The 10779-nt window shown below is 40.1% G+C and overlaps 2 protein-coding genes across 3 annotated transcripts; one reads left to right on the top strand and one right to left on the bottom strand.

Annotated features, from left to right (window-relative positions):
- Nucleotides 1-2215: 2215 nt before the first annotated feature.
- On the top strand, nucleotides 2216-5005 carry LOC105169308 (transcription factor GTE7). Of its 2 annotated transcripts, XR_848428.3 has the most exons (4): nucleotides 2216-4017; nucleotides 4150-4390; nucleotides 4515-4672; nucleotides 4764-5005. XR_848428.3 is itself a non-coding variant. In XM_011089682.3 (3 exons), exons 1-3 carry the CDS (start codon nucleotides 2461-2463, stop codon nucleotides 4571-4573), a joined length of 1857 nt encoding a protein of 618 aa, XP_011087984.1. In that variant the 5' UTR covers nucleotides 2216-2460; the 3' UTR covers nucleotides 4574-5005. The 2 variants fall into 2 exon arrangements, 1 of the variants encoding a protein (XP_011087984.1); XM_011089682.3 differs by having other exon boundaries at nucleotides 4515-5005.
- Nucleotides 5006-6821: 1816 nt separating this feature from the next.
- On the bottom strand, nucleotides 6822-10341 carry LOC105169306 (heat shock 70 kDa protein, mitochondrial). Its single transcript, XM_011089681.3, has 6 exons — nucleotides 10090-10341; nucleotides 9299-9366; nucleotides 9139-9217; nucleotides 8488-9054; nucleotides 7782-8402; nucleotides 6822-7664 (listed from the first exon to the last, which is right to left on the bottom strand). Exons 1-6 carry the CDS (start codon nucleotides 10162-10164, stop codon nucleotides 7044-7046), a joined length of 2031 nt encoding a protein of 676 aa, XP_011087983.1. The 5' UTR covers nucleotides 10165-10341; the 3' UTR covers nucleotides 6822-7043.
- Nucleotides 10342-10779: the final 438 nt, after the last annotated feature.

The raw sequence follows: 10779 nt of genomic DNA, 5'->3' as shown, positions 1-10779 counted from the left end.
TAATGTTTACCTTTGAACCATCTCAACTTCCACCCCGCTGCTAATGCAATTGCATTCACAATTCAAAAGGAATCCCACTTTCTTCACTATGACTGAAACATTCCTTTTCAATTAACATGATGTTTGTAATTGTGTGCATACTCTGCGAAATAAATTGTTAAAATATAAATATTTCCAAAAAAATAAATTTACCTTAATTTAGAATTTTCAAATAACTATTAATAATCACATGAAATATAATTCATCACAGCTCCACAGAGAACGCGGCAGAGGTCACATGCAACCTCAAATGCACACCAAATTCACATTCCAAACAGCAACTCACATGCCTCCAAACCTAACACCTCCGACTCTCCTCCTCCTCCTCCACCCACCTCACTGGAGGACGGCGGCCGGCGACTAATAAGTCAACGATTTGCCCTTACTTTCTAGATTTCGCCGCTTCGGTACTCGAGACTTTAAACGATTCACAGAGAAACTCCAACCACGACATAAGAGCTTCGAGAGCTTACCGAATCACAAAGAGGAGCCGATCTCCTCTCCGGCAACAGATGGCCATTTCAGTAGTTGGATCTGCGTATAAGCTTTCTCTCACTCTCTCCGCGTAGACGGGTTTCGGGGTAATGGTAGAGTATGAAAAGGTCTGGAACAAATGTGAATCCCTCCTATATATTACCTCACCTTGGTCGTCTTCTAATGCTGCTAATGGCCCCAACACTGTTACCTTGTCGGCAATCCACGCGCCTTTGTTTTGTGGATTTCCTCTTCTGCCCTTGCAGAAACTTCTATACTATTTTTCAACTTCTTATTCTTTTCAGATTTTTCTGAAATTGTCAATAGATAATTTTGTATATAGTAGTAACAGAATTTTTGACCGATACTAAAATTCTCACTATTAAAATCAACATTAACTCTATGTTATGACTTTTCCTATATTATTTATTATGTCTATAGAGAGAGAATTGTAAAGCAGTAATTATCTACATATGACATTATGACATGATATTTATAGTAATTTATTTTTATAAATTCTCGACATAGTTTAATAATTGTACAGTAAAATTTACACTTTGTAATAATTTGTATATATTTCAAAATTAATATAAAAAAAATTCATCCATTTTCTGATAGTCCTTTGACTATTTTCAAATATAATATAACCATATTTTTTATTATCCTTTTAAGTTTTCGTAAATTCAAATTTATTGCTCATTACACCTTCAAAGATAAACAACTCATGAAATTTTATCAACTTTATTATTTATTCTTTTTTTCTCTTGATAAATCAATTTATTGGAATAAGAATAATAAAATTTAGTTTAAAAAATAAATAATTTTGTACTTACATACATTTCAATATTAAATATCTTATCAATTAATTTTAACCTCTTCTTTTAATTTGTAATGTAGATAGTTATTTAAAAAAGTAAAAAAAAATAAAAACTGATTTTAGAAATAGGACTTTGATTCCAATTGCAGTTTCATTATTGTGAAACGGGACATGATACTAATATTCTATATGTTCTTATTCTAAAAACAAATCTACAGTAGTTGTAATATGCATTATATTCAATAGTATTTGTAAATATTTATTATTGATAAAAATAAATATATAGAATATAAAGTTTTGATGCAACAACGCAATAATAAGAAATATTATTTTCATTATTTGATTAAAAATAAAATCAGACATTGTGATGATTTATTTTTAAACTACATTTTAATAAAATAAAATCCACGAAAAATTTGAAAGAAAAAGTATGCTTAGAAGGGCAAGACAGTAATTAAGGAAGCAAAGTCGGCTTTTTAACGTTCTTCTCGTTTTGACGAGATCCTCCTGACAAGTCACGTGGCAACGCGAGTTTTCTTCACATTCACGTCTTTACCATCCACGTCAGCCCCCTTAGATGGGACCCGCACACCCGCCCCAAACCCTAAATTCGCAATACATGCGACCCAAATTCTCACCCCCCCCCCCCAAACGCTTAACGTCCTTCAAATTCTCCCTTTCATCGCACGCTAAATATTTAGCCACGTGTCTGAGGAGCGTGATCACCACCGTTGATGACAGATGTTCCGATCAACACCCCCAGCCAGCAAACAAATTCACGCCCGCCTTTCGATTAAGGTTCCCTCGTAGATCAACGGCCCAGAAACTGCCCGAATTTTTACCGGGCAGATCTCATCGCCTTTAAGAGGCACCCCCTGCCTTCTCATTCCTCGCTCAAACTCCAAACCCTAATCCCCTTTTCCACCCACGTTAGGTTTTCATCGTCTCCGCTTTTTTCTCTTTGGGCCAATTAATTCTAATAGCCCACAATTGTTTCTTCGTCTTCTGTTGTCGCAATTCAAGAGGGGTTTCTAGGCCGAAGAAAGATCCCCCGATAATTGATACATGTTTTTTGGGGAAAATTGCTGCCGTAGATTCGCCGGAGCCGAGCGCCGCCGACGCTCCTGTTTATGGCGTCTGCTGTGTTAGCGAGCCAGAATGACTCCGGCTGGGGCCACATGGGAAAAACTCCATATTCAAATCCTCACCTAAACGCAAACCCTAACCCTAACCCCAAGAAAAAGCAAAAGCAATTCCATCACGCTGCCGCTAACGGCGTTGTCGGCCGTTACCACAACAACGTTGATTCCCCAGCTGTCACGCAGACAGCCTCCGATGACGCCTATTCTTTCAACCAGACTTCCACCAGCCGTAACGGTGTTAATTACGGAGGCTACTTGACCTTCAATGTTGCCTCATACACGAAATCGGAGCTCCTTGAACTCCGCAAACGCTTGGCTGCGGAGCTTGATCAGATCCGGGATTTACGGGGTCGAATTGAATCGGGTCAATTCAACACTGTTGAAAACCCGAGATCTCAAGCGAAATCGAAGAAATTCACTGGAAACAAGAGGCCCGTTGCAGTGGTTGGATCTGTTTCCAAGAAAATTAGCAACGGGTATCAGAATGGAACTTTGGACGGCGTTAATTTTGAGGGTTTGTTGAAGGAATGCATCAAAATTGTGGCCAAATTAATAAAGCACAAGTACGGGTATGTTTTCAAAACGCCTGTGGATGCGGTGGCCTTGGGGCTTCACGATTATCACATGATTGTGAAGCGTCCCATGGATCTGGGTACTGTGAAGGCGAATCTCGCCAAGAATATGTATCCTTCTCCTATTGAATTTGCAGCTGACGTGAGGTTGACTTTTAACAATGCCTTGTTATACAATCCTAAGAGCGATCCTGTTAATGGGATGGCAGATCAGATGTTGGCTCGATTTGAGGAATTGTTTAGGCCGATACAGGAGAAGATTGATAAATTGGCCCACCGGCGGAGGGAGAAGGAGTTCCATGTGTTTAGGGATAATGATGAGATGCAGTTCCGGAGTGTTGAGGAATTACAAGGTAGTTCCTGGAATGATCATAGTAATCAGATCAATGCCTCTCCAATGAGAGGGAAGAAGGCAAAGCCAAAAGCCAGTCCTGTTCCTGTTGCACAGGTGTTCAAGAAGCCCGATAGAGTGCCAGCACCAATGCCAGCTCACTCAAGTGCGTCAACGCCATTGAATCCTCCTCCCCCTTCAACTAATCCGCCACCAGTGTTGCCAGAGCAATTCCCTGCTTCTCCTGTGAGAGCTCCTGCTTTGCCAGCTAAGGAACAAAAAGTTGGGAGGGTAGGACCGACAGTGAAACTGCCCAAGCCAAGAGCAAAGGACCCCAATAAAAGAGAAATGAGTATGGAAGAGAAACAAAAGCTAGGAATTGGGTTGCAGAGTTTACCTCAAGAAAAGATGCCTCAGTTGGTACAGATTATAAGGAAGAGGAATGAGCATTTGGCCCAAGATGGTGATGAAATTGAGCTAGACATTGAGGCTCTTGATACGGAGACGTTATGGGAGTTGGATCGTTTTGTGACGAATTGGAAAAAGATGGTGAGTAAGACTAAGCGGCAAGCGCTGATGATGAATATGAATCCAGCTGCTGGAGCTGCTGGTCCTACCAGTCCTGTGGCTGAAACTGACATGGTATTTTTTTATGCAGTGATTTGTTCATCAGTCTTGTTTTTATATTTTTCATATTGTATTTTCAGTAGAGTAAATGATCTGCCTTGGGGATGCCATAGGTCGGTATCTTATGTGGACCCTAATGTTGTGCAGGGTTCAATGAGTGACAAAAATGATGAGTCGGGAAAGAAACTGAAGGAGAATGATGATGAAGATGTAGATATTGATGATGATATGCCGGCAACTAGCTTTCCTCCTGTGGAGATTGAAAAGGATGAAGGGACTGGTGGAGGAGGTATTGTTGGTCAAGATCATGAACATGATGACCGCGGCAATGCCAGCAGTAGCTCAAGCAGTTCTGGCAGCTCAAGTAGTGATTCGTCCTCCTCCAGTGGTACTGATACTGATTCTTCTTGCGTTTCTACATTGTGTTGAGGAATTGTTACTTGGAATTGCAAGTATCAAGAAGGGCAATATTCATAGAATGCCTATTAGTTTGAGCTTCTTCCTTTTTACAGATTCTGACTCTGGGAGTTCTTCTGGGAGCGACTCAGATGCAGATGATGCACAGTCCTGAGACATTCTTGCAGCAATCTGCTAAGATTCGGGCATCATTGATGGACTTTGAACTGGGTCCCTTGTGTTGTTCTATTAGATAATCATTTCTGTTGATGAGGTATATCAAATGGTCTTGTTGTCCATTCTAATTTCACTTTCATTTCTTTGTCCTGCCACAATCCACTGAAGCTTTGGATCCTCTTTTGCAGAGGGTGGCGAAAGCAAGCTTGATGTGCTGGTTGATGGTGAATTATAGAGCTTGATCAATTATATGTAAGATATATAATCAGATGGTAGGGAGCCAAATATATTTGGATTTGGCTGTGCTTGTCAATCTTGAAATCAAGTGTAGCTAAGCGAATGTAGATAGGTAGCCTGTTCCCTGTACAGTTTTACAACAGAAGTAGTGGCTAAATTTCTAATGAAACTAAAATTGCTTTGAGCTGTGATACGACTTCTTTTCCCATCTCTTTTATAATCTCAAGATTGTAAAGCACTTGTGGTTTAGGTTGGGAACAAAGTGAAGGAGGACGGTTGGGCAATAAGGTTGCTAAGCAGCCTTGTGTTGATTTTGGATTGAAGAAAGCAAATAGCTGCTGGCTTTTGGATCAGTGTACGGCGATTGCTTGCTATTTAACAATAATAATAATAGGAAAGATGGCCCTCTGTTCTTTAGTGTAGTGTAGTTTCTGCAACGCAAAGGTGAAAAGAGCAATTGACATTTGTACTTCATTTGCCAGAAAGAGCAATTGTTTATTTATTATTGTGTAGGCCTAGTGCCCACATGTTGGGTTTATTGTTGTGCTTTGGCCCACATGTCGGTTGTCATTTTTGGGTTGGGAGAAACCATTGATGAATCATTGGTTTCTTTTAAGGGCAACTTGGTACATTGATTGTTTACAAGCAAAAGACAGGCTTATTGTATGCGACGTGATGAAAATTGATTTTACTTGTTTCCTAGTAATGAAAAGTTCATCGTATCACGCATTTCAACTTTTCTAGAGTGAGTTCCTAGAACCATGTTACTCTGATGCCCTTTTAAACTTGCGAGTGATATGACACCACCTCCACCTCCTCCACGTTTAAGGATCATTTAAATGTGGAACATGAATGTGATACTAATCTTGATCTTCCAACACTTAATTCGGATAATGCCTCAAGATGCTTGTCACTTCTGCTTCGCATATTCTGTTACTAGGTTGTGCTGAAAAACATCCCACAAGTCCTATTAAACTTGCATCCCGAGTCCTTTTTCTTTTTATTCCACATAAGGTGGTGGTAGAGAGCATCTGCCTGCGTCTGGTGTTTTTGGCTTTTGTCTTTCTCTGTCTTTGACTTTGAGGTTCCCTTTTGGCATGGAATGGTTTTGCACGTGCTCTGCACTTCAGAATCACTTATGCAGTATGCTACTCGCCCAAACAAGAAAAAATAAAGCTTGCACCGCAAGGGCAATTTCTATACAGTATTGTTAGTTAGCATTACTTCCTTCTAATCTAATGATCGGGAATATTGCCCACTTCTGTTCTCATGAAATCATGCCCACTTTAATTATCCCGAACCGAAGACATCTATGTTAGTTATGTAATCGATAAGAATCTTTCGTTGTTGCCAAAATTTTTGACAGCATTCGTCTAACCTTGCGTTCTCGTCTTGCAAGAAAAGGGGATGTTGACTCTGCTCTGCCCCAAAACAAAGATCTCAAATATAGCCTAAAAGGGGATGTTGACTCTCCTCTGCCTAATCTCAAATATACTGCGTGCGCGGGGACAGACCGAGAGAGAGACTTTGGGAATGACAAAAAGATTCCTTACAGGAAAAAGAAAATATATGATTCAACTTGTTAAATTCTAGCGGGCGATGGTGCCTTGCCAATGTGGACATTCGGAAGAGCTGATAAAATGCTCAATAACTTGACAAATAAAATCCCAAGTGAGACGATCTTCTTCAGTTTATAACAGTTTTGGGTTGCCTCATCAAAGTTAGACCTCCGCTGGATATACACACATAAGCTAAGAGATTATCACAACCAAAACAGGCTCTATTGCAACAGAAAGCAGACAAAGGAGAGATGAAATCAAGAGGGTGGACAGAGCGGGTTGAGCAAGAGATTAAGAGAGAGCACCGCTTCTTTAGACTTGGTTCGGATGGTGGGTCCTTGGTCCCTTTCGTTTGCTTGAAAATAGAACAGCACCTTGCACTTAATCCTAACAATACTCAAGCTTTTGCAATCTACTGAGAACTATTCCAAAGAAAAAGCACAAGTACAGTTTCTGGACACCAGATGAAATTTATTAAAGCAGTTAAAGCTTTATGGATCAATCAATTCCACCAGAAGATCTACCACTATGCGCCACCTTCAAAAAGTATCTAATATAGAAAAGCTTCTAATACAACCAAGCTATGGTAATTTAAATACAAGACCGCCAAGAAAACTTTGTAGCTCAACTGAATCAAATGAAATTTGGCTGACAGCTCTTGATCCCAATCATCTACTTCTTTACCTCCTCATACTCTGCCTCAGGTGCCTGGTCCGCACCCTGAGAACCCCCAGAGGAACCACCACCGGAACTGCCAGACATGTGCTGTCCAATCTTTGACACAGCTTTGTTTGCTGCGTCAAGCTTGGCCTTGATGTCATCGATGTTCTCCGTGGACATTGCACTTCTCAAATCTGCAACAGCAGATTCGATTTCTGATGCAACTTCGCTTGGAATTTTGTCCTTGTATTCATTCAAGCTCTTCTCAATACTGTAGATTGTGGTGTCCGCATTATTTCTGAGATCTATCAATGTCTTCCTCTCTTGATCCTTCTGGGCATGCAACTCAGCCTCCTTCACCATCTTTTCGATTTCATCTTCTGATAAACCGCCTGATGACCGTATGGTGATCTGCTGCTCTTTACCAGTGGTCTTGTCTTTTGCAGATACAGTAACAATTCCATTTGCATCAATATCAAATGTGACTTCTATTTGAGGCATGCCCCTAGGAGCTGGAGGGATACCCACAAGCTCAAACTCACCAAGGAGCTTGTTATCTGAAGCCATTTCTCGCTCTCCTTGCAGTACTTTGATGCCAACTTGGGTCTGGTTGTCAGCAGCTGTCGAGAATGTCTGAAAAAACAACAAAAAGAGATAAGAAACCAACCAACTAAGGCATGCACTAGATAATGCTGTAAGGCATCCTCACCCAATCAAGAAAACATTACATGAAATAACTCGTATACTTACCTGACTTTTCTTTGTTGGAATTGTGGTATTTCTATTTATCAATCTGGTAAAGATACCTCCCAGAGTCTCAATACCAAGCGAAAGTGGAGTGACATCAAGGAGAAGCAACTCTTTGACATCACCACGGAGAATGCCTCCCTGTATAGCAGCTCCCATTGCAACTGCCTCATCCGGATTCACCCCCTTGCTTGGGGACTTGCCAAAGATCTCAGAAACCACTTCCTGAACCTTTGGAACACGGGTCATCCCTCCAACAAGGAGCACCTCATCGACCTCTTTGGTAGATATGCCAGCATCCTTCAGACAACTCTTGCAAGGGGCCTTAGTCCTCTCAATTAAATGGTTCACCAGAGTCTCAAACTTGGATCTAGTCAACGTTATATTAAGATGTTTAGCACCAGATGCATCAGCGGTAATAAATGGCAAGTTAATCTCAGTCTGGGATGTTGATGAAAGCTCTATCTTTGCTTTCTCAGCTGCCTCTCGGAGTCTCTGCAGAGCTAGCCTGTCCTTGGACAGATCAATTCCCTCCGTTCGCTTGAATTCACTCACCAAAAATTCCAACAAAGCATTGTCAAAGTCCTCTCCTCCCAGAAATGTGTCACCATTTGTTGCTTTCACCTGCAGGGTAAACCTATGGTCAGCTCATAGAACTAGATCACCACCCCTAATCAATAGCTGGAACTGCTCAGTAAGCATGTCATACCTCAAAGACACCATTTGATATCTCCAAAATAGATATATCAAAAGTTCCACCTCCAAGGTCAAAGACAGCAACAAGGCCTTCTTTGTTGTTCAGACCATAGGAAAGGGCAGCTGCAGTAGGCTCATTAATAATTCTTTGTACATCAAGGCCTGATATTCTTCCAGCATCTTTGGTGGCTTGCCTCTGAGCATCATTAAAATAAGCAGGGACGGTAATCACAGCCTTGTTCACGGATTTCCCAAGATAGGCCTCCGCAGTTTCCTTCATCTTTGTCAAAATAAAAGCACCAATTTGACTTGGGGAGTACTGCTGTCCATTGGCTTCAACCCATGCATCCCCATTCGGAGCTCTAACAATCTTGTAGGGGACCATCTTCATTTCCTTCTGCGTCTGGGGGTCATCAAAGCGTCTACCAATTAAGCGTTTTGTTCCAAAGACTGTGTTGGTTGGATTTGTGACAGCTTGTCGCTTTGCTGGAGTACCGACCAAAAGCTCTCCTTTTTGACTGAATGCGACTACTGATGGAGTCGTCCGAGCACCCTCAGAGTTCTCAATAACTTTTGGATTCTGACCGAAAAATTATTTATAAATGAGTGAACCAATTAGTAACAACTAGTACAAAGTAATTATCAACTGATAATTAAGTGGCACCTTGCCCTCCATGACAGCAACACAGGAGTTTGTAGTACCCAAGTCAATACCAATTACTTCATTTCCAGCTGGTTTTGTGCTGTATCAAGACGAAAGTTCATTTAGAACTCAAAAGGCAAGATTTTGCCAGTAAGTTAGGGAATTACGAAAATACATATACCTGAAAGGCCTTGCAAGACCTGCCCACTTGTTGCCCAAAGCCCATGATGGCTTGGCGTTTCCGTTCAACTGAACATAAAGTACAGAACATAGCATTTAGCAACAGCATGAAATTTGCTAACATGTTTGTAATGTCATGAAACCAAAAAAAAAAAAAGTGCAGAAGAAAAGATCCTTGATCCATCACGTAGTGAGATCACATCATCCCACAGATTTGGAAATAGTTAGCAAAATGATTACTAACTCCCATCAACCAAAGCAAAATACAGTAAAGAACAAGAAAGATACAACATCAGGAAAGGGAAGAACTAGGAATCCTTCCCAACAAATTTGGGATATACACTATATCCTAGCATAAAATATAAAGACCTAAGAAGACGATAAGATAAACAAATAACAAATACGAAAAATTGTTCAAAGAGCCGGATACGTATTTATGGTAACAGAAAAAACTCTTTACCTTAATTCACCAACTTAAGAAAAAAAAAAGAAAAAAAAACAAGAGAATGGACATAAACATACTACTATCCTCTCTCTTTCTACTATTATTTAGGAAGCTCGATCTGAGCTAATAACCGCAAAAAATAAAAACTGAGCAAAGAAAAACAGTATCTAATCCAGTAATAAGTTTCCTGACGGTACTACCGGTGAATAACATTAAAACCCATCAGATAGTATCTAAACCAGCAACAAAAGCGTTAGATCCAACACAAGCTCACCAAAAACGAAAAAGAGAACAACACTCGATCCGCGAAAACGAAAGAAAGAAAAAACTCCCTAACAGAGACGTACAGTTTTGAAAGCAGAAATAGGGGCGGAAGAAAATTCACGGCGACGGAGAGATCTGAGAAGGACGGCGGTCGCCATTGAAACGAGAGTCTGCGATAGCTGCTTCCGAATTTACTTTCTTCTTTCTTCTGGGTCTGGGGCGATTGAGGTAGGGTTTAGGGTTTATGGAAAGGAGCTTCAGAGAGAGAGAGGAGGCGCACAGAAATAGGGGAAATTGGACTTTTTCCAGCGAAAAAATAAAAAAAAGGAAATGATGAAGAGAAGAATAGTGTTAGCTAGATCAAGTCCGAATGTTCTAGACCCTGTACCGCCTGTGGACTGGATTGTTCCACAAGATAACATTATTGTTACCATTAATTACATTTTCTCCAATCAGATTTAATATAATTATACATAATTTTTTTATATTTTTAAAAATTATATCTAATATTCTTAAAGTTCGCTTTCGTCTAATAAATTGATCTTTCTATTGATTAAAACTCATTAAATTTGTTGATATTAACAAAAAAGTTGAAAAATATGATATTTATCATTTATTGACTTAAAACTAACTTATTGCAGGTCAAACAATATTTTTCGCATTAAATTACCTTCATAACGGTGAAGATATACCTCATCACATGCATTAACGCGTGGAGACGTATGAGTGTAATCTGGTCATAAAAATATTTATTTCACCTGCTATAAGTCAGT

Source organism: Sesamum indicum, linkage group LG8 (genome assembly GCF_026168435.1).
Source record: "Sesamum indicum cultivar Baizhima isolate 11 linkage group LG8, ASM2616843v1, whole genome shotgun sequence".
NCBI lineage: Eukaryota > Viridiplantae > Streptophyta > Magnoliopsida > Lamiales > Pedaliaceae > Sesamum > Sesamum indicum.
This window is presented reverse-complemented; position numbering and strand designations above follow the sequence as displayed.